Below are 23,896 nucleotides of genomic sequence, written 5' to 3' on the forward strand. Positions count from 1 at the left end.
CTCACGCTGGTGTGGGTTTTCCCCGGGTGCTTCAGTTGTCGCTCAAGAACACGCTGGCTAGGACTGATTTTTGTCTGTGATTTTGTCTTTGCCTGTGGCCAGGGAATGGACTGGCGGTTTCGCCCAGTGGACAGGGTCATGAGCTCTTAGTTCCACCTCCCACCCCGATGATTTCGGGAGAAGCTCCAGTCCGCCGTGACTCACACTTTCCACTAACAGACAATACTACTAATAATGAAGGCTCAATGGCTGGTCATGACAGCACCGTTGTGGATCGATTCAGACCAGCGGGGAAGCATTGTGGCTAACAGCACTATAACATTTACTGTGTTGGACCAGGGTATGGGCACTGAAAAAATAATTACAGCTCCGTGCAGCCATGGCAAAAGAGCTACAATACAATATGTTAGTAAACCACACAACATTCAAATACACAAAGGAAAACTAAAAATCCTAATCAAATTTGCCTTTTGGGAGAGTCAATATCAATACCTGCAGTCAAAGATCTTACGCAAAGATCTTTGACTGTATGTTAATGATCTGGGAAAAAAAGGAAGTAAAATCAATTTGTACTGCATTGCCACAAAATCTCAAGAGTCGAATCTAGCCAGAAACCCAAAGCTCTAACTTGTTCACATTTCAGAGGGTGCAAATGTTGTTTAAAGGTGACCTAACTGTACTGCTTACCAACATATACTCTATCATTTATGACTGAACTAGCACATAGGAGAAGACGACATTGCAGCGCTCCAATTACTTTGATAACATCTCTCCGCAACAGCGGAGATCTGAAAGATGCCTCTCCGCTCTCTTCCAGATTATTTTTCTTGGTTTGGGGTGTGCACCATCAGGTACAGTGCAATGGCTATGCCTAGATGGCACTGGGAAATTTGCATTGGAATACTTAAACAGTCGAATCTGTTGTCTCCAAGAAAGCTATCTGCAGTGCAGTGGCAGAATAAGTACTGGCACTCTCATCTGCCAGAGGTTACTGCTTCCTGTTTTTTATTGAATCCTGCCCCGCGACCATTAGGAACAAAGCTACCTGCAATGTTCTTGCAGGGAATTGGCACTGCATATCAAACTGCCTCTCGGTATTCCGCTGTGATTCATTTCCATTCATCACTCCACTCTTTTACAGAGGTAGTTGACTTCCAGAATTGAATGGTTCACATATTCACAGGGAGATATCTGATCCTAACTAGCTTGGGTTATCAATAATAAATAGGCATGAATGTACACAGCACCGTATTACGGCATTTTCCTTCCTCCTCAGAAGAGAAGCACATCTGTCATCACGATTCCATCTACTGTGGATTCATTCACAAAGTCCATGAATCAGAAGACAAGAGAGTCAACACAATACCCTGCACAGGAGCTTGTCCTGACTGCTTCGTGTACAGAATATAAACATCTTTTCAGGCAGCAAGTAGAAATTAAAATAAACAACAGAGCATTACTGTACCTGCATTTTGTCGGATGTAAACACCTCTGAGTCTACCTCACACGCAATCACAGCCAGGACTTCCAGTTTCATATTAAGAGATGGCATTCCCTTCTAGATCAAGAAAAGAGGATATTGAAACCTATTTGTTCTAGTTTTAAGCAAAAGATTAATTCTGTAACTCCAATAGCTCTGCTAGCTGTAAAGTGCTTTTGGAAGCACTGGTAATACAACTAGACTTGTGAGAAGGAGCTCTGTGGCTGTATGCTCTCTGTGCTTCACAGACAGCCTGCTTTTAGATGCACCAACCAGAGAGCGTTCAGACCCAGCACTGACGTCATTCGCTGCCTGCTAATTTGCAGTGCTGCTCTTGACTAATCCCACTGTGCTAGTACTTGCGGAACAACACCATGCACTGCAGACAATAAAAACTTAAAACCTGCTTCTCTGCTGATACAAAGGGCTTCCTGTGGGCAAAACTGCCCATTCAACAACACAGCATTACGATACCTGCGAACTGCATCTTGAAAAAACATACAGCAAGACTACCTCCAATGTTTTTTATGTAACAAAAAAGGAAAATGTTTACCAATAATCACAAAACCAGGTTTAAAGACTTGTAACAGCATTTAAATTAATGAAGTTTCCAGCTTTATTTTCCAGCTGGTTTTTAACTACAATTCTGAAAACATCAGGAACGACTCCAGATATAATTGTCTGAACCAGCTGCTATCTGAATTTGGTGTTTAATATACTGTAGGAACAAGACCAGGTTGAGATAATTTGTGTAAAAAAAGCTGAAACATGAGTCTGGTCAACTGTTAGGTGCTACTAGCACTCATGACAGGCACACAATTCACCACATCAGGACAGGTGAGGCTTGGAATGATTCTTCCTTTGATGGAAACGTCTTCAAAAGATCTCTAGCATACCGTGAATAGGCTATTGCTCACACAAAGTACATTTAGCCTCTAGTCAATTAATGCTGAATGAAATCACTCCAGGCATGATATCATTCAATTAATTTTGGACATTCAAAGTGAGGGAACAACAAAAAGGCTACTATACTTCATTTCTTTGTTGATAGCCTGCTTTTATCAACCTAGAATATATTGTCTTTTGACGAAACTAATTAAAAGATAAAGTCTCAAGCTGTGTGATTAACTGGAAATGTAAATTTTCTTTGTCACATAATATCATGCAAGTCATCAAATTCAAAGGATTTAATGATTGTGCAAGAAGTAGGAAAAAAAACTGTTTTCAGTATCCTGTATTTCAGTTATTTTAATGAGCTCCATCGGGTACCGTGATGCATGGAATCAAGCATGACTGACTCAAATTAAACTTTTTTCAAAGGTTCACAAGTGGATAGGAATATAGATAACGGCTGCCATGTTGTCATGCAGAATAAAGAATGCATCTGAAGGCATTCCATCATGCCAGGGTGGAAAGGAGGCATGGGGACTAGTGTGTTACCTCACCGCTCCTAGGTCCTGGGTCCGAGACTGGCCACTCTCGCCAGATTCCTGTGTCTGTGCAGAGATTGCATAGTGCTGGCGAGACCTGACTGGCCACTCCAAACTGACCTTCTTTCTATCTCCCATTCAGGCAAGAGAATGGTCTCATCCTCCCGGTGCTGCCTTGAGCTCTGTATCTACACGACAGGGCTGTGGCTTGCCGGGTGCCTCACCAGGATAACTGGTTTTTCCATTAGCAGGCAGGTGGAGTATTGGCTGTTTCTATGTTTTTAGTAAATACATGATGCCCTTGTGCCCAAAAGCCACACGTTTTTCTCAGGTGGACAGCTTTTAGGCCTTTAACAAACTCCCATCCTTACCTGTAAACACCTGTAAAAACAGGTGCAGTAAGACTACACACTCAGCATCCTGTCATCCTAATGTAACACTTAGTCTCTGGCCCCTGCTCACAGCCCCCGGTCCCCACGCTGCCGTGAGAACATGATATGGATGCTTGTCACTGCTACCTGCTCCCACTTAACGGGCAATTACTTTATTGGTGCTGGATACTTAAGCCGTGTCCTGTCCTCTTTCAGGTGCTCTGTCACTGGGTAATGGCCCTGAGAGTCTCAGTGATCTTCACACAAACCTGTCTGTCTGTGCTACTCCAGCATTCCACAGCTGGACAGCCTGACCCTTCAGACCAGACACCAGACCTGACCACCAGCTCGAAAACCTCCTCCATTATCCTGTGTGCTGCACGGCCGCTTACAGCGTGTACAGCATGTTCTCTGGTCTGCCTGAATACCAGTGCATCCTCCATTCAGCGTGTCCACTGGTTTTCAAAGGCCTAGAATTCCTTGGGTTAGAGCCGGGCCATTACACCTTAATCTTTGGGTTGGGTCTAAAATGCAACCTTCACACATGGCACTCAGACTCTCCTAATACTGTTTCTTTAAGGCCCACTGTTCCTGCAGATGCCCTGCAAAACCAACGTGGCATCATCAGATCACAAGATCCCATTCCTCCTTATAAAATGGGCCATGCACACAATACATGCACAGCTCCCAGATATCCAAAAAGCCTAAGCTTTGTTCTTTTTCCTTAATTATTCCAAAACTGCACTGTAAATCTGCTTGGCAACTGCACACCAGGATTTATATAATCTGTGCAAGAAAGGCATTCACAGCACTCAAAGGGGCTGATTTGTTAACACAGAGTCCATTTTGGTTTTAAGGAGTCATTGCTGATAATCCATTAGAAACTGCGGGACACAGTTCCTGTACAGCTGCTAATCAATGCCTGCTGGCATTAAGGAACAGTCTTTGCATTCTTTTATGTAAATCGGAGCAATAGCCGATGAGCGAACAACTTAATCACAATGAACTCCAGGGGATGTAGAAGAACTTCTGCAAAAGATATCCAATTCCTCGATGTTTCTATCATAAGAGTCCATCTCCCACATTTAATTAACGTAATCTATGTTAATGAAAGAAAAACAACACGCTGTCCCTCAGTGGTATTCATTCTTACTCCAAGCACTTCAGAAGAAGCAACCCTCCGGTAGAGGAACAATGAACCCCTACGGACTGGATTAAATCAAAACTTTGATCCACCTGCCAAAATGTGATGGAGGGTTTTCTCTGGACTGGATGAAAAATCCTCCGAAAAAGCAAAACCTGCCATCTTGTCATAATCCGCAATATGCAATCGGTACAACGAAAAATAATTCTACTGTAAACAGTCATTAGTAAACAATATTCCTTTGGGCAAGTTCTCCCCCCTGCTGAAAATCTAGGCCACACTTGGAAAAGCATTCTAAACACATACACTTACAAATTGAACAAAATGACAGTAATTATTGAACTGCTCCTGCCCCACATCTAATCACTGTCTCGCTGAATCACTCTTGAGAGATCAGCATGTGAAAAGTAAGGCTCATTTTGGAAGGGCACCACAATGCTTCATTTGTCTTCATTTCATAGAAACTCAGGGGGGCAGACCTTCAACCGGTTTTCAAGCATTGCATAACACACCTGGACAGGCCACACAGCACAGCCTGTTACTGTTGTGTAATTTGCATCTGCAGGAAATAAGACTCCTTAAGCCAAAGTCCAGGTTTAACATCTATTTCGAAAGCCTTAATGTGGAACACATGGGCTGGGAGACGGCTTACAACACAGCGCGAGGCGATACAAAAGGAAGCGGATCATTTTCCATTCATGAACAACGAAATGCAGTGATGCAAAATGTATCAGAGACAAAGGTAAGGATTATCTTCTTTTTTTCTCAGTTCCTATTTTTAGAATTGTATGTTGGTCATAAAACCCTGCTTTCTTTACCTTCGAGTGCGCTAAACCACAGCTATGAGTCTGAATGACTAAAAAAAACAAAAAAGGAAAGCAGTAACATCATTAATTCTTACTTGATTACTCTGCCTTTATCAAAATGTTTTGCTGCACTGCAACAAAAAACAGGAGGCAAGGGAGTTCACTACAGCATACAGCTTGACAGATGAGCTTACACGTTGTTTCAATGTACAACAGATGAAAGCAGAAAGCAAGCATGAGCCACTATCACAGAAGCCTAAACAGACAAATCCGGCTACACTCCTAAAGGCAGTCCAAGGTCCCCAGTGTTTTTAATTTTAACAAAATATCTCATGTAAAAGCAGTTTTGAAAAATAGCAAATGAAAATGATAACTGCATGGTTCATCAGGTTTCTTTATAATCACCTGACTAATTATGTTTATCGATCAACCTGTCACAAAAAGCTTTTTGTCAATAAGAAACATTACCACAGCTATATACAGTCCACTATGATGGATTTGTCTTTAGCGCACTCTACAAATTAGGATTTGACGCTTGAAATGTCCAGTGTATTTAAGTGTCCACCACCACAGTCGAGAACCCTTAAATGCTTCCAAATGCTCAAAGTTCACAATGGTCGACCGCACTTAAAACCTCATCCCTAATGGAAAAAACAAAGCATGGCACTTCGCGTACTGTAGCACACAATGCAGTATACTGCAAAACACATGCCAGAGGAGACAAGCAGGAACTATGGGTAGCTACAATCACAACATGTGAACAGGAGACCCTTTCTTTTTACACAATGGATTGTGGGGGCCTGGAAAAAGCTACTCAGGTACCTTGCTGAAGCCGATACCATAGTTTCCTTCAAAGAAACAGTGAGCTGACATCCTCAGATGACACACATACTGGCATCAAAATGAGCTGGATGAAAGAAAGGCCTCCTCTGGTTTGTAATGTTATTATGCAGTCGGGCCCCGGTTCAACATGCATTTGCAGTCAAAACCCTGGGGTGCTCGATTCTTATCCAGCCCACACCTGACACTACAGAAAACCAAACCCTGAGTGTGGGGGTCCAAACCTTCTTAAAGGTGTGGGAAGTGATATCATCATAAAACTGATCTCACCTAAAAACTGATGTCAACCTTTCTTACACTGTGAGACCTGTAACCACATGGACCCACAAAAAAACTTTTATATATAGTATTAGAAACACTCACACTGTGCTTCAATTGGGGCAAAAGACAATGCATAATGTTCTAAAGACTGAGAGCACAGGCAGGCTTGCAGGCAAGCAAGTGCAGTTTTTAAATACCAAGGCAAAGAAATGTCTTCCATGCTTGTGGTGCTGTTATGTACAAAGCATATACCATACACTGATTTAAACTGGGTTGGCTAATTAGGTCACTTTGAAAGCACAGGCTAAAGTTAGGTGTCTATCAAACATTTGTTTTGGGGTGGCAACAAGCATGCCACTTGCTTTTCTGACCAATTGCACATTTCCTCTATATGCTAGAATGTTACCTCAGCGTTAAAACAAGCAATTTTCTGTTAGGAGAGAACAGTGTTTCATTTGAATAAATTCTACAAGGTTTCTGGAACTGATAATTCTCTTACAACAGAACAAAACCCTGTGCAATTAATCAAATGTTCACCACGCATATACCCTGCAGAGACTACACATGTTCCATTCTGAAAATGGCCAGGATGAAAGGGCACAGGCGTAAAAAGCAAGAACTAGATAAGATGTCCAACAGCAGAGAAGTTTAGAAGATCAAACCCTTTAAAGAAGATGTTTTGTCGTATACAGGTTACGTATAGAACACTTCATCCCTTAGTGTACTGTGTTTTTAATGCTTATTAAAGGTACTGGACAGACAGGACTAGAAAAGTGGTGTAAAACAAGTTTTCTTTAAAAAAGCCTTTAAAGGACAAGAGCAGCCAATCTTTCTAAAGATTTTCATATCAGAAGTGATTTGTGTTCTCCGGCTGGAATTAACTCATAACTAACCCATAGCTAACTCATTTCATTATCCAGCGGGGCTAATGTTTCAAGCCTGACATCTCATAAAAGTTAACCAGGGCATTTCGGAGCTTTACCATGCTAATACCACACATCTGCTTTGCATGCCACAATACCACAATAATTATGTACTTTACCATGCATTTACCTTGCTTACACTGAGACCTACAGCTTGTTCCTATGTTTTTACTATAAGATATAATAATAATGTATAATGTTTCTTTATTAGCCCTATACAATTTCTTGCATTAGGAATTCATCTTTTCGCATACCCCAGCACTGGTCTCCACAGCTTGACTCTTCCTGGCTTGGCCTCTAGCATATAGAAGAGTTTGTGCTTCTACTCTACTGTAAATGTAAGGTTCCAGTGTTTCAATGCCACTAAAGATTTTCAATAACTTCCAAAATGTCACACCAGCAGCACTTGTGAAAACAAAGAACCATCTCTGTTTATGAGCAATCCTAACAAACTTGTAGGATGTGTGGCTATTCCACCCCACCAACTACCAAAAGAGGCCTTGAACTTCTCTTAGACTCAATATTCACATTCAAAATGCCTCTTCTTTTTTCTATTCTTCTGTTGAAATCCCCAGTTTTCAACACAATCACCTGATCTGAAATAACAGTCCCCTCATTCCAGTGTGCCATGACATTGTTGACAACACCTGTGCTCAGTTAACTCTGGAAATCCTCAAAATTGGACAGGTTTATCCATTATTCCACCAGAAACTGTAAGTCAAGCTCCTTCTGAGGAGCTCCTTGCACTATTAAAAGGTTACAGGGGGATATGCATTATGCCATATCACTGGCCCAACAGACACCCTTTATAACTTTGCCCCATATTCGGTCATACAAGGAATAGCGCAGGAAACCTTTAGAACAAGAATGAAGAAAGTATTCTTTCTTTTGAAGCTTCATGAAGGCAGCACACCTAAGCCACTGAAAAGGGGTTATTTTTGGACACAGGCACTGGGGTCTTGTACAAGACTCAAGCAGGAAATTTCTGGAGCTCAATGATGGACTGCAGCCCGAGACAGAAGCTGCTGCAGACAAGAGGCAGTATTTCTTCTGTGTCTCTCAGACGAATAAAACAGAGCGGAAATTTCAAACTTTGTGATAAAAAGACCTTTATCCATGTAACTGCACAACGTTCGGTTCCCCGATAACGTGGCTGCGATTTGTTTTCCATGAAAACATTATTATAAAGGAGAGAAGTGCGTCTAATAAAATACTAAAATAATGTAATAAAAAAGTCCACTTTGTCTGTGTTCTCTGCCTTCATCTCAGGCGACACAGCATAAATGTACACCATACTCCTCCACCAACCAGACTCATTTGGGAAGAGTGCACGCTTATGTTTTGGAATGGGGGGAGAACGCTGAATCAGTCAGCTTGTGACTGTGGTCATTTCTGTCAATACCAGGCTAATCCAGCAAAGGAAGGGTAACTTTGGCAGAATGCCTGTGCCATCACAGTCCCGTCTACACAACAAAGCCGTAGCAGTGCTCAAGGCAGCTTCCTGTCGCCACTGCAGTTGTTGTAATCTAGGCCATTCTATTTATAAAGCAGGCATCCAGGCAGGCTAAACCAGGGAAATTCACAGAATGCTGCAGTTCCTATATTTTGCATGCAGAGGAGCAATGTTCACAGTACGTTGTACAGGGATGACACATCTCTTGTGTCTTATCTGGCAAGCCCAGGGCTGTTTGTTTGTTTGTTTGTTTGTTTTTTAATCAAGTGTCTATTTCTGCCACTTTTTATTTACTTCATTTAATCATTCACTAATTAAAAGATCTGGATTCTGTAATACACTCTGCATTTCGTGAAAATGAGTTACAATGCAGCAGGAAGACAGCTCCACGAGCCCTAATCTAGTGGGCCAGCAAATTAAAAACACAATTTACATCTTTCTACAATAGGTCAGCTTTGTTATATAGTATAATCTAGTAAAATATTCTATTTAGCTACATTTCTTTAAGGGAACCAAGCAGTAGAAAAGCTGTCCTGTTACAACTTCTGTGACCCTCCGTTCCATCCCCACTGGACTCGTGTGTGTAAGACTACTGCTCTGGATTTGTGCCTATTGTTGTGCTTGGACTGTCAAACCAGGTCACAGCCTATAGGCCGAAGCAACATTCTGAACAGGAAAGAGACTGAGCATGAAGAAAATCAACTAGAACCACAGACTGACAGACATAGCTGAGATGGTGAGATTTATACTGTAAATAGGCACGCAAGATCTGTACTGTGGAATATTTTCTGGGACTGTGTGTACTTTTTATTTTTGAGAGAGAGAGAGAGAGAATAAAAAAACAATTGTTGTGAAAGTGCTGTGTGGGCAGCTGATTGCTTCAGGGTATTAAAGACTCCATTCAGTAAATAACAGATGAGCTCGTAAGAGCAGAAAAAAAACCTGCTACTTTCTAGGAGAGAAAAAAAAGAACTTGACATTGATGAGGTGTAGTAAAGCACTCTGGCATCTTTTCATGACTCAGTGCGCTGACTGAATGCAAAGAGCCGCCCCAACCACACATCACTATAACTATAACACTCTGCTAATGTTTCATCATTTCAACGTTGCTGTTAGAGTAGGAAGCATGCTGAATAGTTCACCAAACTAAAAAGTGTTCCGGTACAGGCTCTCGTGCCCCGCTTTAAAGATTAAGAGCTTTTTCTTGCTAATCTTCAGATGTCATATTTTTAGAAATATAGGGAGCATAAAAAGGATCTGATCACTCTCAATGCACTTTCTTAGAAATAAAAAAGATATTACTTTTATTTTTCAGTTATATAAATTGTTCTTGTTGTTGTTATTTTAATGAACTGATCATTCATGACTGACTGCGAGTCACTTGAGTTAGGTGGACTACTGCATGAGAACTAAATTGCCATCATTTATCCTGTCAAAAGTCCAGCCTGGAGAACAATCAAGAAAGCAGTACCCCCTCTCCCTTCCAGCCAAGGAGGCACGGGGTGCTCTCCGCATGGAGTTTATAGGTCTCTCCCTGGGTTTCCAAGTCCTCCGGATTCCTCCCACAGTCCAAAGTCATACTGGCAAATTAACTGGCTTCTATCACATTGGCTCTGATGTGCACAGCTGTGTCCGTGTGTGCCCTGCAATGGACTGGCGTCCCATCCAGGATGTTTCCTGCCTTGTGCCCACTGCTTGCCCAATTAGATTTCCGTCCTCCCCATGATCCCGTACTGAACTGAGCAGTCAGAAAATGGATGGAGGGATGAACGTCTAGCCTCTGCCTTTCATTATGGACTCAACCAGCTTCAGGGGTGTATCCATCAATAACACGCCAGTGCATCTGCTGCTAAACAATATTCTCCCTTTCCTGGTAATAACCATTCATTTGTTGCAGTTAAGAACTGCATTTCTTTATGCTCCATGAACTAAACCTAAGCTCCTGGCAGACTGACTGGAAAATTTAGCAAATGGAAATTTTAAATACGTTCTGGATCACAGCGCAGGAGAGCCCACCGTGAGATCAGAAGAAGATACCCAAGAGATCGGAAAGGAAGGACAAGAAAACAAAACATCCAAAGGGAGTCTGAGGCAGCAATGATGGACTGCAAAAAAAGACAAGGTGTCAGCGACACACGGTCAAGGACTGTAACCAGGAAAAAGTTACATTTTCCAAAAAATGACGTAACAGTGATCTTTGAGAAAAGGAAGAGGGACACTTAATCTGTACGGCTTTTAGACTCATTAACTTTTAGGTTCTACTATATATACCTACATCACCCTGCTTCTGCTAAGCATTTAACGCAAGAAAGTTTGCAAATAATAGGAGTCCATTTGGGCCATCTAGCTTGTTTGTTCATCTAATTGAGCTCACAATCTTGTCCAGACATTTCTCAAAAAAGACAGGGCATCAACTTCAACAATATGGTCAGGCTGCTTGACCCCAGCTCTCCCAGTAAAATAGTAAATAACCAGACTGTACACTCAGCCTGCCCATGGCTCCATTCAGCGGGCTAAATGGGGCCGTAGTTAAGGCCAAAGCACTGCTGAGAGAAGCTTCCCAGTTCAAACCCTAGTAGCTATTACTTACCATCCAACCATCCTGTTAGTGCTTTATCCAGTTCAGGATCGCAGGGGAGCTGGAGTCTATCCTGGCAAGCAATCATTTTCCCAGAAGCCACTTAACCTACCACCATGTTTTTGGACTGTAGGAAGAAACCAGAGCACCTGGAGGAAACCCACACAAACACAGGGAGAACATACAAACTCCACGAAGACAGCACCCCAGGTCAGGAATTGAACCCAGGGCCCCAGCATGACAAGGCAGCAATGCAGGCCACAGCACCACCATGCGGCCCTATAACTTAACATCCTTCTGGCACATCATTACTTTAATAAGTATCCTTACCATTATAAAACGTACCCACCTTAATTTGTCTAATGTGGACATTGAAAATGAAGAGGTGCATTAAAGATTTAATCAGCACAATTATAAAGTAGAGCTTTTCAATATCGCAATAATGAAGGTTTTGTTGCATCCCTCTTGCATGACTGCAGGATACTGATGCAGGGAGATGTTGGCAGTAATTTTACCACACTGCCACGCACCTGACCTTAAACCATTGTGTAGAGAGTCAGATCTGCACAACTTGCTCTCATGCCTCATCACCTCCCCTTTTGATGTACCAAAAGCAACAAAATCCACAAATAAATATAGCACAAATAGAACGGAAAGTTTGAAACCTTTCCTTTCAGAAAGTTTGATTTCCGTTTTCCAACCTGTTGCTCTCACACGAGCACAATGCCTATGCAAAGTCCAAAAATGGTACGGAATGTACTTTAACCAGCCATGTTCCCTAAGAGTGCTCCACTTGATCTTGAAATTTCAAACACTGTAAAAATAAAAGATCTTGCGGAAAAAAAGGGGCGACCTTTGTAAAAGCATTCAATCTAGAAATTGAGAAAAACAGGAGGTAATGGTATATTTTCAGGTTATGAGGGTGATGCTGAGAGCTGAGTAGCAGCCATTATACTTAAGATAAAAGAACGGGGTGTTCTACTAAACACTGTTTCCACTAATGCACTTTCCATCTGAGATAGACGTTGAGAGCTTTGTCTTAAATTGGCACACCTGCTCTGTAAAGAAAACAGCCCTCTGAACAGAACAAAGCCAAGCTGACTGGGCAATGTGCAGAGTGACGAGAACGTGAAAAGGAAGGTCAGACAGACACCGAATTACTTTAGACTTGAGCTCTGCCACAAAAAAATCTGTCACCTCAATAAAAACCTTTAGACATGGGATCCAAGCAGATTATTGGATTTTTAACAGGAGGATGAAATGGACAGATAGATGCATTATACGATACACATGAAATTAAAGTCATAAGACAACTCGTGGGACTTGTTTTCCGAAGCCTCATTCAGCCACGCTTTCTTCACTGATTAATCACACGAAGGTAAACTAGGCCGTGGAGGGGTAGGTTAAGAGAGGGGAGCGTTTTTATTAAAACGACGTCAGTGAAACACAACACCAGCAACTGAAGATGCAGTGGGCAGATAATCTGATCAAATGGAGATGCGTGGGAATTGCACATTTAAAATCTACAGGTGATTAACTTGAATTCTCTTTTTCGGAAGTGAAAATGCATGGGTAACGGAATACCCGCTTACTTGTTCTTTTCGTTAGGCCCCAAAGAGTTGCCAGTTGGGAGGCTGAAAAAAGTAAGTGGATCAAAATGCATAAAAGAGAGAGGTTGTATTCGCTACAGTGCAAGCCAAATCTTTCCATTATGAAAGTAACGACAGAGATGACAAAACGGTGATCCTTACAAATGATGATCATTAGCATGTCAATGCTCTGGTGCTGTTTGATGAGGAACATAACACAGGAGAGGAGATCTGAGCAGGAATCGGCCCACACTGAAAGAGATGCGAGACCACTCTTGTCACTGTTAGCCTGAGTGCACGGCTAGCATTTACTGGACCATACAGCAGGTGCACATTTCCACAGTACATTAGGATTGAGGTCACCTATAGCAGGGTTCTGGCTCTTGTGGAGAATTCTGGTTTCCAGACTCACTGCTCTTCATTGCTTCAGAAACCTCAGTGCACGCGCCTGCTATTTTTCATATCGACAACCTGACAATTGCTTTATTGTACCCTTTTGAGCGGTGCCAGCAATATTAAATTATTGATCCCATGCCTCTGATCAAGGCAACGCACACTTAAAAACAAATAATGCAGGGTAAAGAAAATCCATATTACACATGGCTGGATCAATTGTATGTATTGTATTATTATTATTGTATCATTCGTTACACTGTGGCAGTGTTGTCTGTGTTCAGCTGCTGTTGCACTGCAATTTCCCTCACGGGATCAATAAAGTATCTATCTATCAATACAGGCACTCACTCTGAGCGCAGGTCAGGGGTTGGAGGCCGTGTAGTGCCGCTGGGTTAACTGTTACTGGGATCGCTTCTCCACTGGGTGGCACACAATGACACGACCAGGACACCCTGCCCCTTGGAGCTTCAGTGCTCACCCGGTGCAGGTCCTCCTCGAACGCGGCCTCGTGGACGCTGCAGGCGAACAGGGACGTGGGCAGGTCGCTGAGGTCCATCATCTCCTCCGCGTCCTCGTCGTTCTCCCCGAAGATCATCTCCTCTTCCTCCTCCTCCTCCTCCTCCTCCTCCGGGTCGCTCCAGGCCTTCCCGCCGTCTCTCAGCATGGTGGGATGGAAGTGGGCCGGACACTGCGCGTGCTGAGGGGACAAAGAGTGGACACTCAGCAGCTGCCCTGTCGGTGCAACATCCGACACACATCTTCGTCTGTTTCTGCATCACCATGTACGATGCGGTTAGGTTTCGAAAGGCGCTTTATAAATCACAGCTATTATTATTCATGATTATTTTCTGCTGGTTCCCCTCTGTCCTAAGCCTTTACCTGTTCTTTTGCAGCCTACGCACGCTGACGCAGCCCGCTACTCAAACATTAATATTGTTGTTGTTGCGGTCCCTTGTTTTTTTAATTGTTTGAGAAAGAATTGAAAGGAAGAAGCAGGGAAGGAAATCACTGGAACAAGAATTGTATGCTCCTTCTGCTAAAGTGTTATTTAAACGCAGGGTGTTTAAAACTAAGATTGCACTGATCTTTTGTATACCCGTGCTCCACCCCGTACAGTAGATGCAATAATAGATATAAGAAACAGAACATACCACATAGGTAACAATCAAGGAATAAAAATGACTTTTTTAGATATTTACGACAATAACGTCTGTCTAACACGTGTTGCACAAAGCAGGAAGGCATTTTTTATGCAGGTAATTATTGTAATATTGTTAGATTGATTGAAACAGAGAAAAAATACATATTTTCCTAGACGACAATCAAGTGTTGTGACAACCATTGCAAAGACATAAAGAAAATAACCACATTTGTGACTACCGTCCTCTTACATAACAGTGTTATTACTATTTTCACAGACAAATACCGCATAGTTTTGAAGTGTGAATACAAACATAAGTCAGGTATAAACAGAAACAGCACTGTGAACGACCTCCACTCTAAACCATAATTTGTCGCCCCGCAGCGACATCATTCGAAAAAAGCGGTGAAGTGCAGATGAGGTAAATACACCGTGATGTTATATTTAAGGAACATTTCTTTAAAAGAACTTTACTCTCATGTGGCGTCTACATTTCAAACAATTAAAACGTTCGACTTTCAAGACCATATATTTTTTCATTAATACACCATATCTTTTTTAATTAATACACCAGCGGCGTCTGATCGTGGAACTTATCGTAGAAAGTTGTTTTATTATTATTCATAAACGTTGCAACACAATCTAAGAAGCACAGATTTGTTCCTCTTAACAAAGTATACCGTTGTTATCTGGGCCACCCCGTACTTAAGTATACCGAGACTGTTCACAACACTGGTCGGAGAAGATTCGTAGTAGCGTTGTAAGAGCCGCCGTTTCATGCACCTAAAAATATGATGGGCTAACAACGAAATAGACTTAAAAATAGCCGTGCGTGTGGGACACCAGAGCCCAGCGACACACACGGACCTCGCGTCACACCGGCTCAATGTCAAAATGACAACCGAGCGCGGTTACATCACGCAGCCCCAGCGTAGCCGGCGCGTCTTCCTGCCACCTCCAAATCACGCTCTCCGCGGATCAAGAGGACCGCTCGGGTCAACTCCAAATCGACAACGGGCGGATCGCCTCACTCACCACAAAGCCACCCGCGTTAACAGTCCGCCGAGTTTCCGCTGCTCTTGGATTAAGCGCAAAACAAACGCACAGCGCGGCACACAGAGGCAGCGCAATCCTCGGGCTGTTTTGGTGCGCCCGCAGCTGTATTTTCACAGCTGGAAGTTATATCGCTCAATCGCCCGTGCATCACCCCCCCCTTCCCCTCCCCTCCCCACCCCGTGACCGCTCCGGCTGCAGGTGGGTGCACCCTACACCTTCATCAGAGGGCTGCAGGACAGGACCAATGGCCTGCCGCCCCTCTCGCTGGGTGACCAATCGGCACGGCGGCGGACGGGGTCGGGGAGGCTGCGCGTCAAGACTGGTGGCGAGCGCCGGGTAAACACGGCTCACCTGGGAGGATTCGCCGTGCCGGCGGCGACAGCTCGGCCAGAAGCACCTCCTGGCGCTCGGCGAGGACAGCAACAAAAAAAATGAATGCGGCCCATTCGTGGCTGTTTCCATTCGGCGTCTTTCAGTTTTCAGACGTCGCGAATTTCGTTTTAGTAACAAAAAAAAACAAAACAAAACTGGGGGCTTCGGACGGTTCTTCAAAGGAGCTGCTTCCTGCACGACACGGGTTCCCATGGCAGTGGCAGGTCTAACAAGTACCCGACGCGAAAAGAAAATTAAAAATGAAACGTCGTACAAAGAAATTAAAAAAACATACGAGGTTAACTAGAGTAGATAAGAGAAAATAGACTGCGCCTCCAAAATGAAAATGAAAAGGCCATTCTTAATCCTGATAACATCCAAAATATGCTTTAAGAGTCCCCTGTGTGCCGTGCAATCTACAGCGCAAATTTTATCTTATGAAGGAATAATAATAAATCCTTACACTTTTATAGGGCTTTTCTGGACACTCCACTCAGAGGGATTTACAGGTAATGGGGACTCCCCTCCACCACCACCAATGTGCAGCCCCACCTGGATGATGCGACGGCAGCCATAGTGCGCCAGTACGCTCCCCACACACCAGCTCTCAGTGGGGAGGAGAACAGTGATTAAGCCAGTTCAAAGATGGAAATTATACCCTACTCATTTCAAGAAACGCCCTGGGATTTTTAATGACCACAGAGAGTGAGGACCTCGTTTTTACATCACACCCAAAGGATGGTGCCTTTTTACAGTGTAGTGTCCCCGTCACTATGCTGGGGCATTAGGACCCACACAGACCACAGGGTGAGCTCCCCCTGCTGGCCCCACTAACACCTCTCCCAGCAGCAACCTTATCTTTCCCAGGACATCTCCCATCCAGGTACTGACCAGGCTCACACCTGCTGAGCTTGTGAGTCTTTCCGATTAATTTACAATACCATACACTTCAAAGTGTCTCAATAAAATGTGTTTAACTAGAGGTCATTCTTATTTTTTATGAGAAGAAACCTTCCAGATTTACAGTAAGTATTCTAGCATATTTAAGCACGTTCTTAAAAGGTTATTACTTACCAAATGCCTTGTAAATGCAAGGTGAAGTGTAACCTGGTGTCTGCCCCTCCTCTGACATTGCCTCGTTTTTTGCTCCACAAGTAGGAACTTGTTCAAAAGAGGGCATCTGTTGCCACGGCAGCAGTCACGCTCATCCGTCACTGTAATTTACAAAGAACATTCAGAGCCGCCTGAACTGTGCACTGATATGATTTTATTTGCCGACACAGCACAGTGTGAAGGGAGGCTAAAATTTGTAGTACTACAGGACCAGTTAAGCAACGGGCATTCAAGTTTTCCTGTTTTCCTCCCAAATCCAATAATCTAATTTAGTTTGGCTTACAAGCACCATACAATAAGAAGTGTTCCATTGCTGGCTCTGCTGCGGTTCTGATAATATTGTTAGTGCTGTGTTTCTTGTGTAAACACATTTGTTGTATATACATTAGGGGAACTAGAGCAGAGCAAAAAAAAATCCGAAAGGGACAGGGAGTCAGTATTACAAACTTCCTGGAGACAAGCACACACACATTTGTGGGTTCGCAAAAAGCTGTGTGTTTTTTTCCAAATTGATGACTCTAAAATGTTGCTGGACAGGAAAGCAATATGCCTATTTTGAACATCTAAAATGATTTTACAACACAGAAGCTTACTGAATTCTTCAGCACTTTTGAAAGCTTTTGTACCTTGGTCTTTGTCTTCTCTGGAGAAATTCACAAAAGATAAAGATTTCAAGTACTAACAATTAGAGTTAGCGACTAAGAAGCCTGTGAACAAGAACTATGTTGGGATCAGCTCTTTGGGCATTAGTTCTGCCATGGGTAATGAGAGTTAAATCATTAACTTTTGCTTAACCGAAAGATTAACTTTGTTGAATTATCTCCAGATTTCAAAACCATAGCCGGGCTCTGCAGGGAAACATCCCACACAAGGTGTTACTATGGCAGACAAGTGACAGGAAGCTGTGATAAAAGGCAGTGTAAATAAAATGATTAATAACCAGCAGTGGAAGGAAAAGGGATCAGTTCATACAGGAATCAGACAGCTCTAGCCAGAGTTTGGGGTATATTCTTGTTATCAAAGATGGGATGCACAACCAGCACAGAAGTCAAAACACAGAATCCTCCAACAAACGCCCCAAAAGACACACCAGGTAAGGTTTTCTTTATGTATTTCAACATTTAATTAAAGAAATGTTTTGAAATGTTTAGGTCTTTTCTAATTTGGGAAGTTTTAGTTTTTAAATGAAGATGCCTTCACGTGTTTAATGCTCTTACATTCTAAAGTCACATTCCTTGTTTTTCAATTAGCAGTTTTCTGTCTCTATCCATCTTCTCTGCTCCGACCAACAAATATGGGCATATTTCTGCAGCCCTCAAAACCGGAGCGGAAAAGTACGATACCAACACAGCCATCTTTAATTATTGCAGATGTCTGTGATCAAATGAAGTTAATATTAAAATTAATTCATCTGCATTCAAGGTATCTTGAAAAGTAAAACTAAAGTGAAAGGCATACATTAGATAGGTAGATTCTTAGGCAGGCAGCAGATGAAATTTGAAAAGGAAATAAAGGTGCAGTTCATATGAAACAGTACTGCAAAACCTGAGTAATGTGTAACTAGTTTCCACTGTGGTTTGAATGGGAAACAAAACATTGGCATTCCAAATCTGTCATGTATTAACCTAATTCAGAAGGTCGTTAATGAATCTGATTATGGAGTATTTGATGGTTCTTTTGACTAACTATATTCTAAAACAGCAGTAAGGAGAGTGAGGCAAACTTATTATTCTGAATTTAAAAATCCTGTTTTCAGAACTCACATTCATTTTTGATGAGACTGTAGTAGTTTAGAAGCTATGCCTAATATCTGCGTCTTTACACTGACTAGTGTGCATTCATAGAAGTCAGTCTTATTCGATAGCTTTCCTCAGTGCTGGGTCAAGTACTGTACCACCATAAAAACATAAGACAGGTTACGAATGAGAGGAGCCATTCAGCCCATTTGATAGTATTTAATTGATCCAAGGATCAATTCCAGTGGCTTTGTGCTGTACTGGTTTCAGCAACATGGTTGGACACCCTGTATTTCCAGCCCAGAAGATGTTCATTTGTCATTTTGTGATATTATTGTCAGGCAAAATGAAGATTCTTCCATCTTAAAAAGTACTGGTTAATTCAAAATCATACAGTTCTGATGTACTCTTCCCATGTGCTTCATTTAAATTCTATTTAACAGGTCGACTCTTCATCTGCTTAGAATTATTTAGCTTTTCAGGTTCAATAAAAATCTCTGAACAAAGTCTGCGATGATGCTTCTATAGAATCTCTTTTTTTCTCCTTTTTAATTGTAGAGAGAAATAAAACTCCAGTTTCCCAGTTTGAAGAAGTCCTGGACCTAGCTGCCACTACGAGTATGGCCTGTGCACAAGAACACTCATTTTCGGCTCTCACAGTTAGGGGGCAACGCAACTACAGAAGACCGTCTTACTTACTAATCCATCCATCTTCGAACTGCTTTACCCAGTTCGGGGCTGGGTGGGTGCCGGAGTCTGGCCTGGCCAGCAGTGGGTGCAAGGCAGGGTACACCCTGGACAGGACGCCAGTCTGTCACAGGGGTCAGAGAGACACTAACATGCACACACAGAAATATTTGAATGAAAACGTAGGGTTACGGACCATGCTCTGTAGAAGATCCATAGTTCCTTTATTAATATAATAAAATAATAAACTTTATTTTATATAGCGCCTTTAAAGGTGGCTTCTCAAAGCGCTTTACAGAATGACAACAACAATAAATAAAAAGGATACACAAGATAGAACACAATTACAATACACAGAGGAGACAGTAGATGGTGGTACTAAGTATAGTAGGAGCAGAGGGGTAAAGAATGGAATCAGTTAAGTAAAGACTCTTTTAAAGAAGAAGGTTTGAGTCTGGGTTTGAAGGAGTTTAGAGAGGGTGACTCTCTGATATCCTTGGGCGGAGAGTTCCAGAGCTTGGGGGCAGAACAGGAGAAGGCCCTGTCACACATACAATGTAGATGGGTTCTTAATCCTTAATGGGGGACAGTTAGGAGACCAGAATAGGAAGAGTGAAGGTTGCGAGATGAGGAGTAGGGCGATAATAGTTCAGACAGGTACTGAGGTGCCAAGCCATGCAGAGCCTTATAGGTGAGCATGAGGATTTTAAAGTCCACACGGAATTTGACAGGAAGCCAGTGTAAGGACTCTGAGGATAGGGGTAATGTGAACACTTGCACTAGATCTGGTCAGGATTCTGGCTGCCGTTAAGTTGGCAATATATCAGTTTAAAATGGCTTTTGATAAAGGAAGCACAGAAGATATTGCCTGTTCTTTAGGAATTGAAGCCCATTGCAGGCCACACACAGACAAAGATACACTCATACCAAGGCCGGTTTTCCCAGATGCCAGTCAACCTTTCAGCACGTCTTTGGACTGTGGGAAGAAATCGGAACACCTAGAGGAAACCCACACAAACACAGGAAGCATGTACCAACTCCACACAGAGAGGACTCCAGGAACTGGGCCCAGGGCCCCAGCACTGCAAGGCAGCCATATTAACCACTGCGCCACTGTACTTTCCATTACTTGCTAAATAAACCCTAAAATATCAACTAACAAAGCAAACCAGTATAGCCTTGACACATCAAGGTTTAAACTAAAGAAAGATACATTTACAGTTTGCAAAGGAATAACTCTTCAAACTGAATCCCAGAGATCCACAACCCTGTTAGTTCATAAGCTGAAGGTGTCTGGAACAAGCTACCCAACTATGTTGTGGAAGTCCTCTTCAAAGTTGTAGCTGTTCTTAAATTCTTGAAGGTCAAGAATTGGTGCTACTTAAGAGGCACAAGTAGTTATGTATAGTCCACGGTTTGCATTAATATATTAAAAACCTAATGGATACTTCCATTTCACAAGTTACTGAAATTGGAATGCAGACATTCCTAAACTCTGATTTATGTAGGACAATCATCTCATGCTACCAATGAGTATTAGATGTGTCACCCAGTTCAAAGGCCAACACTAATAAACCTCAAAGCTGTCACCAGAGGTTCAGCTCAGGTCAGCTGGTGATTTGGAATGAAGAGTTAAGCTGTGTAAACAGAACCCTAAGCCACCCTTCAAAAAAATGAGCCCCAATCTTTCACAGTTGTCAAATATTCCGTAGTAAAATCACTTTGATTTATAATACCAATTTTCTCAAGTGTCCATTCATCCTTCTTACAGGCTATCAGCATGGTGCAGTATTCCAAATAAAAGCACAGGGACATGACTTTTGCCATTTCTGTCTGTACAGTGTGTACACACTGGATTCCTGTCTGTACGATGTGTACACACTGGATTTAAAATTAGAGCTCTGTTCTGCTTATTTCTAGGACTTGTTCCAAAAAGAGCCACCACACTTTAATATGTACAGTATCCGCTTTCCTCTCTGGAATAATACAATGCTATTAGAAGATTCAAATGCAAATTTAAAGGAACAATGACAAAATTAAATATAGGATGAGACCCATGGATGAAGTAACAATCTATAACCATAGGAGCTAAATGGGACGAATTGTCTCTTCTATGTAACCACTCTTACGTTCTCAATAGCTAAAATATAAAGCCTTTTTTTTTCAGATGAAGAACAGAGCGAGGAACCTACATCTCATCCTGAATCTGAAGCAGAGAGAGTAGAAGGTAAGATAAGCAATGAAAACACACACTGTAGAACCCTTTGGGAGACAAAAAGCGAGTTATAGTAAAAATAGAAAAGATCTTACCCCAGCACCACGTTTTAGCTGAGGATACGCTGTGAGATATCTGAATTCAGAAGCATCTTCCATTGGGAATCATCTGTCAGGTGACTCAGACTGATACTTGTAAAACCTATAAAAACCCTCTTTTATCCCCTTTCAACAGGTTCTGAACATTCCCAGTAACTCTATTAATATTTATATCATGTTTTGAATTGCCAGATAAAAAATAAGATTGCTGCCGTTTCATAAAGCAGTGATTTCAGAAAGAAATCTGTGCATGTCTACAGGATATGGAATTTTTTCCTGAAGGAGTAGCTTTTGGGATCTGATTTTGATATACTGTACGACATGCACAACTGCTCCGTGTTTTCTCCACAGAGAGGAGTAATCCTTCCTGCAGTGAAGGCGAGCGCTCACCGGGGACAGACAGTAAGTAACAAGCAGTCACGACAGGAGTCTGGGTGTGGGAGGAGAGCTCAAATCTTCCAACTGATGTACTCTGTGATACTGGGATCAAAGTCTAGGTTCTTGTGATACTGGGGTTCAAGCCTGAGCCTATTGATATTGGGGATCAAGCCTGGGTCCATGTGATATGGGGGTTCAAGCAGTACTTGGCCACTAGGTATACACCAAGCCAGGCTGTGCTGCCTGCGATGTGTTAAAAGACGAGTGACGAGGAGCTCAGGTGGGTCAGAGGAGTCTTACTGCACCTCCTCTTTCTCTTCTGTGTGAGACGGGGCTCGTCACTGTATGCCGAGAGGTGAAAAACACAAACATTCCTCACATCCTGTGGGTACAACTAAAATGATGAACAATTCTTAATTCATTCATAAAAGAAAATCCAGGAAGGCAATGCAGACCAATTATTCTGCATTAATAATGAAACTAGACTTTCTATTGACTAGTAGGTGATTAAACTTCTACGGAGCTTCACCTTGACCTGTATTCACATTATGTAGCACGAAACTCCCACAGCTCCTCTTACCACTCCCCTGCTGTGAATACAAATTGTGTAACAGTACCGGTAACTGTCCAGACCCCTACGGCTCACATTGCAATTGATAATTCAATAAGTTCTCTCTTTGATTTCTGTAGAGACCGAGTAATGTTTTTCGCATCTAAAGTAACTCCCATGAGAAATACTATTAAAAAAGCTTTTGAGTTAAGTGTCATCATGATCTTGTTTCTGCAGTAACATCACCTCACCATTTGTGACATCTTATTTAATTAGAAAATGACTAACATGACAAATACTGTCAGTTTCAAACTGCTGCCTTTTTTTTTTTGTTTGTTTCAGAGGCTGAAGAGGAATCATAGCGCAAAGCCTTCAGATGATGATTCATTTTTTCATAGAATCACTGAAATGTGTATGAAAACAGAATCAGCACTTTCTATCCCTATATATCCTGAAAATAGAATGTAAAGAAGCCAATTAGAAGTAATTATTTAAATTATAGTAGCTTGTATCAATACAGTATATCATTATTGGTGTCACTTCCTTAGTCGTAATGAACTGGCATCCAGTTTATTAAAAATGTTTCCTACTATTGTGTTAAAAAAACGAAGCAAAATTAAGCAACCATAAACCTACTGTAGTTTCACCTCTGATAATGTGACAAAATTCAAATTTCATCGACACAATCTTAACAAGAAATAAAACCTGCAGCACACAACTTTTCAATATATTATTCCATCCAGTTTTACCCCTGCAAGACACTTTGTGCAGTGACCCTGTTGTCTAATCAAAACTTGAAGGCATAGCTTTTTTACTGTTTTTTTAATTACTCAAGTCATGTTTTTTTTTTCCCCATTCTAGGGTCTCGTCCAAAAGAACCATGTGCATATAATGAAATAAAAATAATTCCTCTGATATCCACTCTCCTTGAAATATACCTTGAAATAACAACAGAAAGCACAGAAGAAAGATACGCTAAAAAAACTTACTTGGATATAATAGGAATATATTTCTTTTATGTAGCACTTTTCATTCCAAAGCACTTTTTCACAGATAGGAAGGGACCCACTTCATCCATCATACAGCTCCCACCTGGGTGGGAGCCAGCAGACCCACTGCACAGCAGATCAGCTGGCGACATGAAAAATTGTTCCAACAACTGAACTAATGCAAAACATTAGGCAGGCCAGGCTGTCGAAGCTCAGAGTGGAATTCATCTAAGATGTGGCTAACACACATATTCTTTCAAACAGAGCTGTGGGATTTTTAGTGACCACAG

General features: G+C 42.1%; 1 protein-coding gene and 1 long non-coding RNA gene across 3 annotated transcripts in view; one reads left to right on the forward strand and one right to left on the reverse strand.

The window, feature by feature from the left end:
• rcan3 (regulator of calcineurin 3) overlaps positions 1-16,748 on the reverse strand; it is a 40,875-nt gene extending 24,127 nt beyond the window's left edge. The window contains exons 1-2 of one of the 2 annotated variants that reach the window (XM_088602670.1): positions 15,820-16,748; positions 13,750-13,968 (exon numbers count right to left, since the gene is read on the reverse strand). In XM_088602670.1, the coding sequence (XP_088458796.1) occupies positions 13,750-13,968; positions 15,820-16,053 (453 nt within the window). In that variant the 5' untranslated portion in view covers positions 16,054-16,748. Of the gene's footprint in view, positions 1-13,749; positions 13,969-15,447; positions 15,737-15,819 lie in introns of those variants that run through there. The other variant, XM_088602671.1, reaches the window with a different exon arrangement.
• A 1,022-nt stretch (positions 16,749-17,770) lies between these two features.
• Positions 17,771-23,532, forward strand: LOC148649680 (uncharacterized). The gene is made up of 5 exons (XR_015925904.1): positions 17,771-18,046; positions 19,248-19,307; positions 21,544-21,603; positions 22,041-22,091; positions 22,960-23,532. It is a non-coding gene; the product is annotated as an uncharacterized LOC148649680 (long non-coding RNA).
• Positions 23,533-23,896: the final 364 nt, after the last annotated feature.

This window comes from Lepisosteus platostomus, chromosome 13 (genome assembly GCF_059453375.1).
Source record: "Lepisosteus platostomus isolate fLepPlt1 chromosome 13, fLepPlt1.hap1, whole genome shotgun sequence".
Classification (NCBI taxonomy): Eukaryota; Metazoa; Chordata; class Actinopteri; order Semionotiformes; family Lepisosteidae; genus Lepisosteus; species Lepisosteus platostomus.